The 19,183-nt window shown below is 39.3% G+C and overlaps 2 protein-coding genes across 2 annotated transcripts; both read right to left on the reverse strand.

Moving 5' to 3' along the window:
• Window positions 1-2,074: 2,074 nt before the first annotated feature.
• On the reverse strand, window positions 2,075-3,232 carry LOC139478653 (uncharacterized). Its single transcript, XM_071261216.1, has 2 exons — window positions 3,210-3,232; window positions 2,075-2,681 (listed from the first exon to the last, which is right to left on the reverse strand). Exons 1-2 carry the CDS (start codon window positions 3,230-3,232, stop codon window positions 2,075-2,077), a joined length of 630 nt encoding a protein of 209 aa, XP_071117317.1.
• Window positions 3,233-4,966: 1,734 nt separating this feature from the next.
• Window positions 4,967-9,291, reverse strand: LOC139480562 (uncharacterized). The gene is made up of 2 exons (XM_071263702.1): window positions 8,631-9,291; window positions 4,967-5,520 (listed from the first exon to the last, which is right to left on the reverse strand). The coding sequence occupies exons 1-2, from the start codon at window positions 9,289-9,291 to the stop codon at window positions 4,967-4,969; spliced, it is 1,215 nt and encodes a 404-aa protein (XP_071119803.1).
• Window positions 9,292-19,183: the final 9,892 nt, after the last annotated feature.

Below are 19,183 nucleotides of genomic sequence, written 5' to 3' on the forward strand. Positions count from 1 at the left end.
GACATGATTAACTGAAAACATCGTTTTCTCGAACAGGGGTACACTGGAGAACCTTAGCGGTCTTGGATGGAATGTTATCTGTCTGACGGATCTTCTTTGAAGTGGTGATTCGATCACCTGCAGCTCGTTTTAAAGATTTCCGTCGCTTTTCTTTGGCATTGGCTCTCTCAACAATATTCTGCATCTTGATCTTGGGTTCTTCGGTCTTCACTTGAAGTCATGTCGGGATCACTTTCACCTGTGGTTTACCATTCACTGAGGCAGATGTTCCTTTCATGTGTTTCTTGAAATAGTGGGTCCATTTGACATAATCGGGAACATACAAAGGTGTGGACGCCATTGTTAATCAACGAAGGGATACCGTCTCAAGTGCAGTGTCACATATGTCACTTCCTTTAGAAATGAGGGTGACATGCCGTTACTGGCCTTTATACGCACCTCTATGTGTGGAGATTCTTTGACTTTAATCGGAATATTGTATTCATGGGCAAAGCTATAGTAAGGACCTTGTCTGAGATCAAGCCGTCTCAATCAAGGCAACTGCTGTTCACCTGCCAAAGAACTATCACACAGATTGCATAACACGTCCACATATGGATCATTCATGTGGGTGATGTCAAGTTTACCAAAATTAATCTCCGTTAAAGACACAACCCAGAATCCATCAAAATTCAACCTTTGATTTAGTTTGACACGAAAATGATAAGGCGTATTCTCGTTAAAATAAGATTGTTTGGAGTCTGAGTTTTTGAGAAATATGCACCTTTCCATCAGATATCTTTCAGTTCACTTTTCTCCACATAAGAATCGAAGGAACTCGGCCAGCCCAACCACCTCACTAACAGGTAGGTTTTCCCTTTAAAATCTTCTCTACCTGCCACAAGACATTTTCCTTTTTCGCCACATTTTGTAGCTCGTTGGCATAAAACGTACCTTCTATCAGTTTATCGTGAAAGTCTTTGATCTTATACTGTGCTATCTCTTGTCTCTTGTATCGCCTAGCCACCTTAAACAGCTCCTGAGTCCACTTCAGATCAAGTTCTTTACTGAAAGGTCTCCGGAGGTATGGAATGCGAACAATATCCCCTACTTTAAATACAAATGACTTTGACCTGTTGTGTTTGGAGCTTTTTTTTAAGTAACAACGGCTTCACAAACAAATGTTCCCATACTTTCAGTTCATTCTTCTTCTTGACTTGAACTGGAGAAAAGGTTTGGCAAAGAAGAATGTAAGGTGTTGTTATAATTGTCCATCAACTTGGGCAGTGCATCTAAATAATACTTGGTGTTATTATGGGTCAAGTAACGCGTAATAAGTGATTTCAGTGTTCTGTTGAATCGTTCCACATAATTACTTTTGATATTTTCGTTATGTGCAACAGTCAGAGTGATATTGTGTTTTTCTAAAAAATCTTTAAATACTCCTTTAAACTCTGAAACCACCATCCACACGCACTTTCATTGGATTTCGTTCCTGAATTATTTCTTCGAAAGTTTTCAGTACTGTCTCTGGTCTCTTATTTGTTAAAGGCAGGGCGAAAGCGAACCTACTCAGTATGTCAATAGCCACCAGTAAATAACGCACACCATTATTCTCCTTGCTGTAACGAGTCATGTCGGTCAAATCTACATCAAACATTTCATTTATAGAATTCACCCGAACTCTCAGCCTTTGGAATCTCTGTTTCGGTGGCTTGTGTAAACTGTAGGCGTCCTGTTTGTTCAGAAAACGTTTCACAGTGCTCAGTCTGAGATCTGGTTGACGAGCTAATTTCAGAACGCTATGAAGTTTCTCAGGACCATAAAAAGCCCCCGGTTCAAGCGGGTTAAAATAGTAACTTTCTAACATCTTCTCCTGTTTCTTTGTTACCACCTTTCTCTGTTGTGGCTTCATGTTGAAATGAGAGAAGCTCTGACAACAGACACCTATTAAAGAACAACCATTTGATAACTTTCAAAAGAAGACAAACAAAGATGTAAGCATAATTTATGTTTTATTCATAGTATGGACATTGCTAAAGTACACACACACATTTCATTTGGTACTGATAGAATAATATGACATGGAAACAGTCTACAAGCGTTTTTGCAACTTCAACATTTTTACAACGCATTGCTTCAAACCATTCACCCATTCGGGTGATTTGAATGTATTGTCACGATAGTCCTTACAATTGTAAGGTACTAAATGGAAAGCAGGCATTGTGCACAGATCTGGATCATCAGTCACAAGTTTCATCCATTTTCCTATTACCAGTTCATTGTCCGCATCCTCAAGTGCCGTGTTGAAGTATTTATCCACCTGCTCCTGCTCCGTCATGCGACAAGAATGTTCTCCCAAAAAGATTGGATCACCTTCTTCATTAAACAGACAAGGAATACACATTTCACACACGAGCTGGCTGATCGTTTTACTCACTTCTAAAGAGTAACTCAACGTGAGAAGATCCTCTGAATGTTTCAGTTTTGTAGCCATATCCACTTCATCAGCGTTGAGTGGTAAGGTTTTCATCTTCTTGATAATGACTCTCTTTGTTGTCTTGCATTCGTCTTTAAATTTTCTCTTTGCATCTTTCGCGCATTCTTGAAACCACTCAGGCGATCTTGTTATGACTGGCTCATTTAGAGTGTGTGGCATCTGCATGACCTGCTTCCATGAGTAGAATGTAGTTTTCTTGCCTCTGTTCAAAATAGCAAGTTACATCACTGTAACACATTTAAAGTCATAAGTTTTCACTTGGCTCTGTGTTCATTATTTCATTTCTAACCATCATTAAGATCTGACCAAGTCTATTACTGCCTTTCCATTTAGATGGATTAAGAATATTAGGGTCATGCAGTGATAGACCCACACCCCACACACGATCATACGGACTCGCTTCTACCAAGATCTTGGGAAAAGTGTCTAACAGTTGTTTCTTCAGAAAAACAGACTGTGTGAATTTAGCTGAAGATGCTGCATACAACACATTCAAACTCACAGCATCCCATTGGCGTTGATTAAAACATCTCACACTTCTACCTAAACGTTTTTGTTCGGTGGCAGAAACACACTTTAAAATCTTATGCGCAGTTTCCCAATCTCTGAACATACCAGCTTTTTTATACATGTAATACTGCTCAGCACAGTTAAATGCTAATCCTTCGATAACAATCTCAGTAGAAAAATGTTGACTAAACACTGAAGTTCTGGTGTAAAAAAAACATACTTGTCAGTTGTTCGGGTTCCCATGATTCAAGATGTATACTGGCGTGAAGATTTCGTCTTGTTGACAAGATTGCTGTTTAAGCTCGAATGAAAGCTTAAACAGTTAAACACTGCTTATCTTCTATAAAGTTGAATTTCATTAGTGTACTTTGACTTCCTTTAACGTTTCATTGGTTACTGAGTATTCGTCGCCCCATACATTCTATTAGTGGTTGAAACGCTGATCCTGGAATGTTATTGTTAACTTCTATTGTGTGAAAGGTATTGACTGGCCTCTGTTGTATGCTTCACAAGAATGCTTTTGTTTGTTTCTTTACTCTACGCTTCATAGGAATGCTGCTCCAGGCCACAGGAATGCTTTTGTTGGAAATTCCACGCTCCACAGGAATGCTTTTGTTGGAAATTCCACGCTCCACAGGAATGCTTTTGTTGGAAATTCCACGCTCCACAGGACTGCTTTTGTTGGAAATTCCACGCTCCACAGGACTGCTTTTGTCCGGAAGGTAACCGGAATGCTTTTGTTGGAAATTCTGTGCTCCCCAGGAATACTTTTGTTGGAAATTCTATGCTCCACAGGAATTTGTTGGAAATTCTATGCTCCACAGGAATGCTTTTGTTGGTACTCCACGCTCCACAGGAATGCTTTTGTCCGGAAGGTATTACTTTCTATCTACTAATCTTAACCAAAACTGGCATTCTACACTACACACTTCTCATAAATGTGCCAACTAAGTGTTATATAAGACATTTTTACATGTTTGAAAAATATCTGTGCAATGCTATTCCTTTACATTTGAGAATTTGTTGCACAAGATTAAGATGTGGTAATTTTAGACTTGCGACAGAAACAGGAATATACACTATTATACCATACCATTAAAGACTATGTCCTCAGACTGGGCTTAATGTACATAGAAGACGATCTCATGTTTTATTTGTGTGTGATGCATATGCCTCTATTAGAAAAAAAATGTATATTAGTAAATACATAAGAAACAACAGTGCAGTAAATATATTCATAAATATAATAAACACTCAAGATACACAAACGATAAATGATCTCTGTTTAGACCTATTTAATGTTCAATAAATAACACATATATGTTCAATAACACTTAATATACCTATTTCCCAAATCACAACTTCTATATGTCTGTACTTTGGGCCATTGGCCTTTTTATGGAATACATTTTCTTGTCTTGTCGAACCCGGATCAAAGTCTCCAGAGAGGGTGATGCATGGTTTCAGTGAAGTGCTAGGCGGTTTCAGTGAGGAGGATGCGTGGTTTCAGTGAAGTGAGGCGTGGTTTCAGTAAGGGTGAGGCATGTTTTCAGCAAAGTGCTGCATAGTTTCCGTGAAATTTCCGTACTCATCAAGGTGTCACGCCGTGAAATAACTGAAATTCTGTTCAAACCAGACTCAGCCACTAAAACGCTCACAGGACGCATCTTATATGATCTTTTGTAGTCTGTAATGGACCACCTCTGGATCACAGTAATAAGAACTGTGTTTGTATATGTAAAGATCACATGGTTTAATACTATGCTTATGTCTTGACTCAGTTAGTACAAACAATTAAAAAGATGGTGAATTAACATTTTCTAAAATAAATTAACAGTGAAAATCTTCAAGAGTATATAAATGAAAAAGAAAATAGGACTATCTAACCCATCCACCCCATCCCTCAACACACAACTATTGCTTAAATATGCATCACATGCCACATGCCGGCACACACTCACACTTTCTTATGCTGAGTCACCATATGCCATGTGCCCGCAGATGTGTAAGGTAGTTAAACACAATCTGAGATTTGATCATGTTAATTCCGAATCCGTAGTGTGCCCCATCGTAGCTCATGATGCCGTCTGTCATGTTGAAGGTGTCCAGTATTGGTATCCCAGCTGCTCTGACATGGCTGTTGATGAAGGCGTTATATCTGGCAACGCTGCTGTAACTCTGGCCTGGAACCCGTGGTGTTTTCAGTATTCCGGGAGCGTGGGGGGACACCCACACCAGTTTCGGCCATACTGTCTTATTTTTTGCGTATTCGTGTAGAAGGTTGATTGATGGAGAAAGAAAGTTCTTCCAGACCAGCTGTTCATTATAGGTCCCGTGGATACCAATGCCCACAAAGAAAATAGACTTCTGGTTCTTTTTACTTTTCAGTAAGCTGAGTAATCTTGTGCCTTGATTGTGTGTGATGAGTTGAACATGGATGATGCTGGTCTGGCCGCCACATACGGGAGCGGCGTAGTTTAAGTAGTAGTCGCACAGTAGCTGCATCCATCCTGAACAGTACTCCCGCCACCCTGGAAACATACAGCACACTATATTCACAAACAGCAGTGGGAAACACAGCACACTATAATCACAAACAGCAGTGGGAAACACAGCACACTATAATCACAAACAACAGTTGGGAAACACACAGCATACTATAGTCACAAACAGAAGCGGGGAAACACACAGCACACTGTAGTCACAAACAGTAGTGGGGAAACACACAGCACACTATAGTCACAAACAGCATTCGGGAAACACACATCACACTATAGTCACAAACAGCAGTGGGGAAACACAGCGCACGAAAATCACAAACAGCAGCAGGGAAACACACAGCACACTATAGTCACAAACAGAAGCGGGGAAACACACAGCACACTATAGTCACAAACAGCATTCGGGAAACACACATCACACTATAGTCACAAACAGCAGTGGGGAAACACAGCGCACGAAAATCACAAACAGTAGCAGGGAAACACACAGCACACTATAGTCACAAACAGAAGCGGGGAAACACACAGCACACTATAGTCACAAACAGCATTCGGGAAACACACATCACACTATAGTCACAAACAGCAGTGGGGAAACACACAGCACACTATAGTCACAAACAGCAGCTATAACAACAAACAGAAGTAGGGAAACAGCACACTATAGTATAGTCACAAACAGAAGCGGGGAAACACACAGCACACTATAACAACAAACAGTAGTAGGGAAACAGCACACTATAACAACAAACAGTAATGGGGAAACACACATGACACTAAAGTCACAAACAACATTCGGGAAACACACAGCACACTATAGTCTCAAACAGCAGTGGGGAAACACACATCACACTATAACCACAAACAGCAGTGGGGAAAAAGCGCACTAAAATTACAAACAGCGGTGGGGAAACACACAACACACTATAATCACAAACAGCAGTTGGGAAACACACAGTGGGGAAACTAAGCACACTAAAATCACAAACAGTAAGGGGGGAACACACAGCACACTATAACCACAAACAGCTGTGGGGAAACTAAGCACACTATAACCACAAACAGCAGTGGGAAACACACAGCACACTATAACCACAAACAGCTGTGGGGAAACACACAGCACACTATAATCACAAACAGCAGTGGGAAACACACAGCACACTATAACCACAAACAGCTGTGGGGAAACACACAGCACACTATAATCACAAACAGCAGTGGGAAACACACAGCACACTATAACCACAAACAGCTGTGGGGAAACACACAGCACACTATAATCACAAACAGCAGTGGGAAACACACAGCACACTATAACCACAAACAGCTGTGGGGAAACTAAGCACACTATAACCACAAACAGCTGTGGGGAAAATAAGCACACTATAACCACAAACAGCTGTGGGGAAACTAAGCACACTATGATCACAAACAGCAGTGGGGAAACACAGCACACTATGATCACAAACAGAAGTAGGGAAAGACAACATACTGTAACCACACACAGCAGTGGGGAACACAAAACATACTATCATCACTAACAGAAGTTGGGAAACAGCACACTATAATCACAAACAGTAGCTGGGGGAAACACACAGCATACTACAATCACAAACAGTAGTGGGGAAACACTATAATCACAACAGTAGTGGGGAAACACAGCACACCATTATTACAAACAACAGTATGGAAACACAGCACACTGTCATCACAAACAGCATTGGGGAAACTATTTTACATATGTCCTGGTTTGTATGTCCTCAGTGTATCTGTGTCCTCAGTGGACCTATGTTCTTAGTGTATCTGTGTCCTCAGTATGTAAATGTCCCTGTGTGACAGCATCCTCAGCCTACCAATGTCCTCAGTGTACCCATGTCCTCAGTCTACCAATGTCCTCAGTGTACCCATGTCCTCAGTCTACCAATGTCCTCAATCTGCCAATTTCCTCAGTCTACCAATGTCCTCAGTCTACCAATGTCCCGAGTGTACCCATGTCCTGAGTGTACCCATGTCCTGAGTGTGACAATGTCCTCAGTGTACCAATATCCTCAGTGTACCCATGTCCTCAGTGTACCCATGTCCTCAGTGTGCCAATGTCCTCAGTCTACCAATGTCCTCAGTCTACCGATGTCCTCAGTGTACCAATGTCCTCACTGTTCCAATATCCCTCGTCAACCAAAATTCCTCAATGTACCTATGTCCGCAATGTACATATGTCCTCAGGGTGTAAATGTCCCCGTGTACAAGCATCCCCAGTGCACTAATGTCCCAAGTGCACCAATATCCTGAAGACACCTCAGTGTCCTAATAGTACCTTTTTCTGTCTAAAGGACTTCTGAGCTACTTTACATCAGATGTACCCCCTGTACACTAGATGTGGCATTCATGATAAGAATAATAGAAAACAACGGGCTGTATTGCCCTTTACATCAAATATGGAAACGTGGACCTATTGTGCGTAAAAGCCAAATAGCAATGAAAATTATAAGAGTATATCGCTTAAAGTCTGTGATGACCCAAGGTGTTAGGAAAGTGTTAGCATGACCTACCCCACCTTGCACAAAAAGTGTGGGGTTGTAGCCTGACACCTTACAGCAGTGCCCCTATGATGTGGCGACGGCAAGGGACGGGCCAGAATAGCGACAGCGCATTTACTTATTTTGTTGAAACCAAAGACAAAATTCTATGATAAAAATCGGGGACTTTTGCCCATCAGCAGTAACATAGACCCAGCACAAGTAATTGTATTATAGGCCAAAAGTTATGGCAACCGAAACATGCATCAAAAGGGTGTCCCAATGAACAATGGAATTTGTTTTATTGACAAGGCGTGACAGCATCCGGACATTTATATCACTTATTGGTCAGAACGGAAACAAGACACATTCAATGTAGGTCAAGTTGTATATTCAATTGAAGTATGATGGCATGATGGTTATACACCTGCAGAATAGCTGTCACATTGCTGCTTTACACAACTTTTGTGGTAGCGCGACTAACGTGATCGGGTTGGCAGGCTCGCTTACTTGCTGACTTTGTTGATGTATGTCATCGTATCCCAGTTGCGTAAAATCGACGCTCATGATGTCAATATTGCTGGAATAGTGCGGAATACGGCGTTAACAAACAAACAAACAAACCTGTTGGTGTTGTAGACTTTAGCGTGGAGTCCTTATAGTTGCCAGTGAGGAGGTGGACAGTCACTGTGTACATCTGCCTTAAGAACGAGTCCCCGATGTAGTAGATAGTAGCCCCTTTAATTAGTTCACACGCTTCGTCTTTGTTCAACATTGAGATCTGACAATTAGGGCTGGATGGTTTCCAATCAGCAAGTTCAGCATTAATAGGCCTGCGCATGTCAAAACAGTTCTCACACATACATTCCTTCATTGTCTTATACACGCACTTGTTGTTATAGCAACATGGTGTTGGACCAAACGGATCACACAGGGGTCGGAACCACAGGGCCTGGTGTTGTAGGCCTTTCAGAAAGTCAAAAGTTGTATTTCCACAAACACCATCGGGGCGTGCCAAGGTTGTTGGTACAAAATACTTTCCTCTTGAAGCTATCAAGAATCTTTCAACTTTCTCTCTTTCTTCAAACGTCGCCCTCCTCGGTGTCCACGTTCCTCGCACCATTTCGTCCAAAACGTTTTTGCACTCGATCTGTGAACCATTTTGGAAGAGAAAACGAAAATAATTGGAGTTCTTAAAGTTTATATTCAGGATGGTAGTGAAGACAAGGAGTCCAGTCCCCACAGAAACAGCGATAAGGAATGGCACATGACCCCTTCTCAGCATGACTTCAACACCGGCGATGCCCACTGTGTATGTGTCTCGTGGAAGGTGGGTGGCTTAGAGGTGAAATCTTGATATCAGTTCAGTATGACAATGAAAGATTGTGTTAATATTTGGTAAACATAATCGGTGGCTCTGTCCACCGAAAAGGTCCACAGTTATTCCTTTTGTGCGTCACTGGAACAGAGAATTTATAATGATACATTTTAAAATAGTATCCCCTATAAGCGAGTTAAATAAAAAAAAGCATGCGGACTGTTGGCGTAATGGTAACATCATTGTTGACGTAATGCTAATATCAATTTTGACGTAATGCTAACACCATTGTTGACGTAATGCTAAGTCCATTATTGAGGCAATACCAACATCATTGTTGATGTAATGCTAACACAAATGTTGACGTAATGGTAAGACCTTTGCTGACGTAATGCTAACATCATTGTTGACGTAATGCTAACATCATTGCTGACGTAATGTTAACATCATTTTTGACGTACTGCTAACACCAATGTTGACGTAATGTTAAGACCATTGCTGACGCAATGCTAACATCATTATTGACGTAATGCTAACATCATTGTTGCCGTAATGCTATCACCATTGTTGACGTAATGTTAAGACCATTGTTGACGTAATACTAACACTGTTTTTGACGTTATGAAAAGACCATTGTTAAAGTAATGATAACATTGGTAACATAACCATTGTTGACGTGATGCTAAGGCCACTGCTGACGTCACAGTAGGTGACGACGCCACGCCCTAGCAGGGTAGATGACGTGTAGATGATGCCTCTAACAGGCGCTGCTTATTTCGTATTGTGCCCTGAGAAAAGTGGACATTTTCAATCGTAACTAAGTGACACATAAATCTACCATGAAATAAACATGTTAATTGCAGAAAAGGCGGTCGTCATTTAATAAACAACTATACAACACTTATTTTACTAAACTCATTCAAATTGTCATACATTTAACTCCATTTATCTGTATATATTAAAGACATAATTCATTATACATATTCCAATAACACTTACATTATTTAGTTTTCAACTTACACCAACGCCTTCGATAAGTCACTTATCTTTTGGACATATAGGAAAATAACATGCGATCTTGCGATAGAACTGAACCCGCTTTGAATTATTCATATGAACATGCGTTTTGTTTGGAGTATTTAACAACAGTAACGACATGTAGTGTTTGTTAAACACACACCGTCTCCGTTTAATTCAGCTAGGCCGTAATGTAATCACAACTTTGTTGGTTCGATGGTGTATAACCAGAAACTTGTTTTATTCCTAATTTCTTTGTGAGTGTACATAAAATGCTTAAATCATACTTACTTCATTTAATAGCAGATAAAAGTGAAGATTGTCAGTCAAGCCAAATCAATGCAGTGATAAGGGCTAAATCACATACTGAATGTTGGAATCAAAACGATGGACATAGGAGGTGGGAGCACGCAGAAAGAAATTGCTACAATGCCTTAAGTGTGGGAGATAGGGACAAATGCAATACATGTGTTTTGATAGACCACGATGTCAAATTTAAACTAGATGGTGCTGAGGTAAAGGGCCATACGGCAGCTGAAAAAATGAGAGAAAAGGGCACGAAAGGTTTTGTCGCTAATGACCGCCGTGAATCTCATTGTGAAGCTGGTCCTAGATAGTATGCTTCCATAAATGTGCTAGTGACAGAGATGGAGGGGCTAATAGATCCTGGATCAGTATTGACATTGTTGCTTTAGGATATTTGGAAAAAAATATCATCAGAATCAAAATGTGTTTTGGATACATTTCACAACATTTCTGTGTGTGCTAATGGTGAACCTCTGTGGTACTATTTCAAGTATGCATCACAATTTTGAGGTTGTACAGAGATTACCTATATGCAAGGTTTTAGCTCAAAATTGTTTGATCTTGTCACAATTAAAAGTCTAGATTGATTTAAAACAATTTGGAATGAGAAAACAAGAAGAGGAAAGGTTTAGCACTGAGACAGAATCTACAAAGAAGACTATGTGTATGGTGTCTACAAAGAAGACTGCGTTTGGGGTTTCTTTACCTGAGACAGTTGTACCACCTGGACATAAAATGATTATTGCAGGGAAAGTGAAATTTACTTAAGTGGAACACTAGCTCCCAATGGTGTTTTTAAACCGAATTTGGGATTTAGTGTAAATGTACAGTTCCACTGTAGGATAATGATAACTTTTAAGTGACATCTGAACTCAATACATTGATCACGTTGAATGGGGATCAGTATCAAATGTCAGGTGCTGTAAACACACAAGATTCTCACACATTAAATGACCGCTTGAAATAAATTTTGAAAAGATGCCACTTTGAGAAAGATGGCCAAGGTTAAGACCAGAGAAAATTAATTAATCTTCTTGCGAACTTCGAAGATGTGTTTGCTTTGGGACCTGATCAGTTGGGTAAAACAGATATTATTACTCATCCAATAAACATTGGAAATGCACCACCTATTCGTCAGGCTGCAAGATCTTTACCAGCATCAAAGAGGTCAGAAGTAAAGGGACATTTAGAGAAAAGATGTCATCAGTCCGCCCCGCAGTCCATGGGCATCGCCAACAGTTTTGTTTGCCGAGTAAAATAAATCCACGAAGTTTCTATAGATTTTCGAAACATTAATGAGATTTCGAAGACGGGTGCTTTTTCGATCAGGAACATTTGAAGACACATTTGACTGCTTAGCCGGCAGTCAGTTCTACTCAACCTTGGATTTAATATCAGGCAATTTGCAAGTCGCGATGGACGAACAAGGTTAAGTGAAAACATAATTTCGAACACTTTATAGCTTGTACCATTTCAATGTAATGTTCTTTAGGCTGACTGGATGTGATTATGTTCAGTAGGGGCACTGATGTACACACGACACGACTTACAACTGTATTGGATGGTCTTCGAGAAGCTGGTTTGGGATTTAACCCTGGAAAGTGTCATTTCATGAAGATGTGCGTTTCATGTCTGGGCACATTATATCTCAAAATGGTGTTGAAACAGATCCGGAGAAAACTAGAGTTGTTCGTGAATGGCCAACACCTTCAACAGTAAATGAAGTCCTTCGATTCTTGGGTTTTGCATCATACCAAGAAACATTTGGCAGAAATTACAGCTCCACTCCTGTATGTTCACTCAGACAAGACAGAGAATAGAAAGTTGATTGTTCATATGGAGGTCTTGTAGTAAAGATTTTGCAGAATGTACACAGCGCTGAAACTGGTGGTCACTTGGGATCTGCAAAGACACTGGAAAAAGATCAAGCAAATGTATTTCTGGCTATGGATGGACAGTGAGGAGGAAGAGAGTGTGAGTTTGGCTTCACACATTGTACCCATGCAGCAATCGAACCCAGGTCTATTTTGTGGCCAGATGACGATGACATTGAGACAATGTGTGTTTATCCGTAAGCCAGAGATGAGGAAACTGTCCAAGTACCTTCCTCATACAAGGAGGAGAAAACCCACATTATTATGGCCTGAACTATTCTTGTGTTAATAGAGATGGATACATGTGAAGTGTTCATCATAGTGAAGAAATGGAACTGTGTTATAATGGAATATGTGTAAATATGTTTATAGTTTGTGATCAGCTTAATTTTGAAGAAGGGCCACAAGAGTTATGCCCCTTTGTAAACAGACAGATTTAATGATCATGTTTCCTTAGTTACGGTATGTATATCTGTTCCTCTTGATTGTGATGTCATGTACATGTGTTTACTGTTGTCATGGTAATGCGAGTTGGGCTGAGGAGTCAGATATCACGTGATATAACTGGAATATTGTTAAAAGCGGGGTTAAACACAACTCATGCTCTCACTCAAAATCGTTAAGAAAAAGGGAAAATATAAGGGGATATAAATTTTCGCCTTGACGGACACCTGAATGGATTGGAAAGAAGCTGGAGATGGAGTGACCTTTTTGAATAAAAGACTTAATATTGCTGTACATATTTTGTACTAGCGTGAGAAATTTACCCGTGATTCCATATTTTAGTAATTTTGACCAAAGCTAAAAAAACAGACACTATAAAACGCCTTTCAAAAATCAGTGAAAGCACAGTAAAGCTTCTGTTTATTATATTTTAAGATATTCATAAGCATGTTCATTTAAAAAAATATTACGGTTGTTGAAAGCTATGGGATACTAGAAGGGACATTGTCGCGATGTTGCATTGTGGTTTGCTTTCCTCGAGTGAAAACAAATAGTTCATCGTTGCTTTGGAAAATATTTTATATATCGTTATTGTCTGTGCCGGTTTTCATAAACAAACACTTGGCATTTCTATTTAATTTAATTCCGACATCTTTTTCAAATGACACACGGTTGGCCCTGTCGTTTTAGATGGTGCAGTTCGCCGTGTGTCTCCTGGACGTACCAGAAAACTATGATCGCGTATTCGAATCCCAGCATGATACACATACATCACTTAGGGATTTCCTCCCACATCAAACTTACATGCTCTCCATAGCCACATGCTGAGGTTATTTGCATTTGTCTTAGCGCTATGCTCATTTAGACATTTCTTATAATCCTTTGTAGTCTATTGGTGTCTGTTTTAAATTTTCTGAGCTGTTTTCCAGCTTTAGTATAGTGTTTATGTTGGAGTTTGCACTCCCTACCAAACCAAGGCTTGTTTGTTTTCTCAGTTCTATCATGTTGCTTTGGGACCATGTCACAGCACATGCCATAGTTTCCCGAGCCGCGTTCACAAGCAGGTGAGCGAGTCCGCCAGCTGACCTATTTATTACTGGAGAGGGTAATCATAGCCAGTGAGTGCTGATTCAGTTAATGTGGTCATGGCGTTAGTTTGATCTAAATCAATATTTTTGCGAAATGCTGACGCTTTATCAAAGTCTTAATGCATAGACCTGTTTTCTAACTGTGGAATACTAATATCATCATTTGCTGGTATCTTACTGTGTTTGTTCAGTTCAACACGTACAGTTTTCAAATAGAGAAGAGAACATGTGTACATGAGACATATTGCTGCTCTAAGGCACACACATATAGGTAATAGCAGAGACCATATAATAGAGGGATGGCCAGCGACAATCCAATAAAAGGACATCTCTTAGCGGATCACAAAGATTTTTTTTATCATATCTCTCATTAGCACATGTCAGTTGGCTGCAAGTTAATCGCCGAACATGTGTGTCTTCCGGGTGTCTAGCCGGGAGAGCCACATTTCAGAAATGGCTATTGCCGGTAGAGCCACATTTTCAGCTGAGTGCATTTCACCTATTCTAGCGGGTAATTAATTAATCCGATTACCGATACCTGTATATGAGTGTCCCACATTTTAATTATACTCCTAATTTAATACTCCCACACTGAGGGAGGCGACCAGTTCCTACACCGTGTTAGTGACGACATCCTCATCTTCACTACAGAAAAGAACATTGAACATTTGTGTACTGCAGACATTGTATTTTGTGATGGTATATTTTATGCCTGTCCCAAGTTGTTTGATCAGATTTATTGTTTACATGCTGAGGTATTTGGCCATATGTTTCAATTAGTTTACTGTTTGTTGTCCAATCGAACAAAAGAGTGTTATGTAAACATGTTTCAGTACCTATGCGATTTTGCTAGTAGAGGAGGTCTAGAGTTTGCACCACTTACAATTCAGTTGGTCTTTGAACGTGCAGCTCACAATGCTGTGACTGATGTATTTCCTGGGACATTAGTTAGAGGGTGTTTCTTTCACTTCACCCAATGTATCTGGAGGAGGGTGCAGAAAGAAGGTCTGGTGATGGACTATAAGGAAGATGAAGAGGTGAAGAAGCTGGTGAGAAGAGCTGCTGCCCTCCCTCTAGTACCTCGTGACAAAGTGGATGGTGTGTGGCTTGATGCCATTGCTGACTCTCCTGCTGGCCCTAAAGTGACTGCCTTCATGGACTACGTGACAACCAGTTGGGTTCAAGGAGGGGCCTTCATGCCAGAGATTTGGAACCATTTCGAAAACCAAGGCCACCGTACCAACAATCCCTTGGAAGGGTGGCACAACAAGATAAAGAAACTTGCTAAGAAGTGCCACCCGAACATCTACGAGGAAGTGAAGCTATTTCAGCGAGAGCAGTCACTCAAAGAGGTTGCAGTCCTGAGACTCTCTCACCAGTGGTCAGAACCTTCACGAAGAAAGAAGTACAAGGCAATCGATGCACGTATTGCAGTAATGCAGTAATGAGTTTAAATCCATTATGATATTCATATGCTATTCATATTCATCAATGTAAAGTTTTGATGAATATGTTATCCTTGTTGAATAAAAAATGAGAAAACAAGACTTGTTTTGTTATATACGGTAACCTGTTAGAATCACAAAGCATGTTTTGACAGCATATCCGCGAGAGCCACATTATACAATCACGCAACCATAACCATTGCCGCGAGAGCCACATCAATTTGGGCTATCTATTTTCGAAATGTGGCTTTGCCGGCCTGTAACCGTCTTCCGCGACATTTATTTCAATTTACATTTGCCACAGCCATGGACAACTTCATTCACTGGGACGATTTCCTCTTGGACCAAGATATACCACTTGAAGGATTCCCACTCAACGACCAGGGGTTGGTTTCGGATAACTCTTGATCTGAATAGAATGACAGTGATGTTACTGCTACCAAGTCGTCGGTAATACCTCCCAAAAAGTTGCACTCAAAGAAAAAGACAGGAAATGAAAATATGACGGCTATCTACGAGCGTAGGTTTTCGGGGCGTGTGAAGAAAAAGCCGATCCGATATCAAAAGTATTTTATAACTTATTCTATTTGTTTTAAAAATCAGTTAATATATCTCATTTTATGCTGCAAGTGTATTACTATTATAAATAAACAAATATACCAAATCATTACGAACGCCACAGAAAACTTCGATCCGGTAATTTACACAGGAACTCAGGAAGTGTGAATATAACTCATCCAGACGCAAGCAAGACACTTGTAATAGATCACCTTATTCTTGATGTTCACAAAATATATCTCCACATTATCTCCATATCTTATTAAAAATAAATCCAGGCTAGATTTAATGCAAAAATGCATGGTCACCGGCTGGTGTAAATGCTTTACTATTAGCCAGAAAAAAATAACGCCATATTAATGTCTTTATTTCATGTAAATTCGCTACTATTTTATAATGCTAATAGTTCCAATGAATGAAAAATTCACATCAATCTACGAGCGTTGTTAAATGAATTTTCGATGTGTTCGACGATACGTTTCGCAAGTAATCAAATGTTATTGGTTAATGCCTGTTTGGGGCTAGCAGTGATAATGGGGTTTGCCGGGTTTGTTTTTTTTTCAAAGGGAGGCTACTGTTAAATTCCAAAGCAAAAAGGACGATTGTAGTTTTACAATCGTTATTCAATATTACCCGATCAGTTTGATATTTCAGCATACAAATAATTAGCTATTTCAGGTATAACAGTATAACTTCAACAAGCATGGTACCAGATATATACTAGTATACGTAACCTGTAGTTACGTTTGTAGTTTTCTAAATTGTTTCATCATGGTTTTCTATTCATACCTGATCAATCAAAAAACAAACTTTAAAATCTAACCTGGAACAAGGCATTCAACTATTACTATTAAAACAAAAGAAAAGATCACAAACTCTGACATATGTAGATGTATTTATCATAGAAAAGGACAATAGACCGTCTACTTATTTTACTGAATGACACCTTCGACCGTGTTGTCTCGAACTTCTCTCGTGACAACTGCCGATATAATCCTTTTTGTTTCTTGGCATTTACAAAGCAAATTATAATTTCATAATACAAATATTATATATAACAGATTTCTATTTTTATTTGATGTTTTGATTGTGTTGTAAATACACAAAGTAAGTAGTACCTTCATCATATTTACATCATTATGATTAACTGTAAACAAAGATAAAACGAAGATCGTTTTTTTTTAAAAAATGGTGGAATCTTGCTCAAAAGGAAAAATGGTTTTACAAAGGGGAACGCCTAGAAACTACCTCTTTCTACAAGTATTTAGAAATCATCTTAGTTGGTCTATGCATGCAAAGCAAGCATCGATGCAAGTCATATATGCCCATTTTATGCAACATTAAGGGCTAAGTATATACCTGAATATTACCATGTCAATCCCAATTTCTTTAAATTCACATCGCTGTTAAACAACTCTAAGTATCTACTTTTACAAAATGTATCTATATACATTTATCATGCAATGAGACACAGAAAAAATATTATGTTATAGACTCTACTACTCTGAATATACAACTCATAAATGTACTATAGGCCTGTGGCCTCCATCAGTACGGAAATAAAGAAATAGAAATTGATTGTGTTTAGGCCTAGATCATTTAGTTCATAATTAATATTTACATGGCATAAAATAAAAAAATAGATTAAATGTAGTCATGATTAATAAAGATAAAATCTACATATGATAACAAATATAAATCATCGTCAAAATATGAAGTTTTCTTCAGCGCGATACGTGATAGAAGCCTAACTGAAACAAAGTTAATATAGATATGTTAAACTTACGAAGAAATGGCGAAAACAATGATAAAAACAATACGGATCTTACAAAAGTATTCTAATATCAATAAAAATAAGACACTTTATAAGATGTTTTAAAAGATATATGCGGACGATAATCACAGACAAAATACATGTTATGTCATCTGCTATATAGCAATTCAACTTAAAATGTATGACTAAAATATGGGTTTGCGCCAAAACTCATACAAAAATAACTACCGATCGTACCTAAATAACTTTGGTACCACGCAAAAGGTGAAATCGTGATGTCAACAAGTATCAGTTGTAATGTTGACAACGTTAAGAAATACATGAGTGTAAATATGTGTTGTGAAATATATCTTTTGCATGGGAAAACTAGGCGACAACGATGACTGCAGTAAACGCGTTTCTGCTCGCTTCCGGACAGGCTGCGCAGAACAAGCCGTAACACTGATGGTTTCGCGCAGAGGCTAGAGGGCCGTCCCTCTATTATATGGTTCACTCTTAGTCTGCCTACATCTCAGTCTGCCTACACTGTAAATTAAAGTGTAGGCTCAATGAGAACACCCCTTTTTCAATAATAACAGTGTCCAGACTGTTTGACAAACAAAAAAGAATGTGTAATATTTAATGTTAGTTAATAGCAAACACTTTGTGTTGAGAAGTTGGGCCCAGGTCTATCAATAGTTGACATCGTCATCTTAGTTCACAGTTCACATCTTCTGTTTCAACAGGTGGCTGGCAGCATCTTTCGTCTGTGTCTGTAGAGACCTGCATCAAGAAGTACTTACAAGTTTGAAATGTAAATAATTAGTAATAAATTGCACCATAGTATTAAACTCAAGGAAGTCATATCATTTAAATAATTTATGTATTTCAAATATATTTCAAACTACTTACCTGCGTCAATAGTGGCAAAGGTTGGTGTTGTGGCAGCTTCTTCAACACTAAGAGGACGCATGACTTCATTGTAAATCTGCTGTATGGGCTTGATATCTTCTTTGACTCGGCACCGTAGATTACTCATGAGGCGTAAGGTTGTGTCGTCTTCAAAAACTTCGTGGTTGTGAGGGGATGAATTTTGAACAAATTCACCAACTGTGCTAATTTTGCCAAGACAGTTAGCCAAGACACACTTCCAGTGAGTTGCAGTCTGTCGGCGGTTGATCAGGCGATACCTGAAGCCTCAAAACAAGACTTGCTGACCTCCAGCCTGAGAAGTGATGAACTCAACTTTCTGTAGCGCAGCCATCATAACACTGTCACCAAAGTTTTACAAACACCTTTTATACTATTTCAGGGTTTTTAGAATAAAATACTCCTTGAAATAAAGTAATAGGTTAACAATGTTAGTGAAAGTGT

This window comes from Haliotis cracherodii, unplaced genomic scaffold (genome assembly GCF_022045235.1).
Source record: "Haliotis cracherodii isolate W230 unplaced genomic scaffold, xgHalCrac1.p SCAF_4, whole genome shotgun sequence".
NCBI lineage: Eukaryota > Metazoa > Mollusca > Gastropoda > Lepetellida > Haliotidae > Haliotis > Haliotis cracherodii.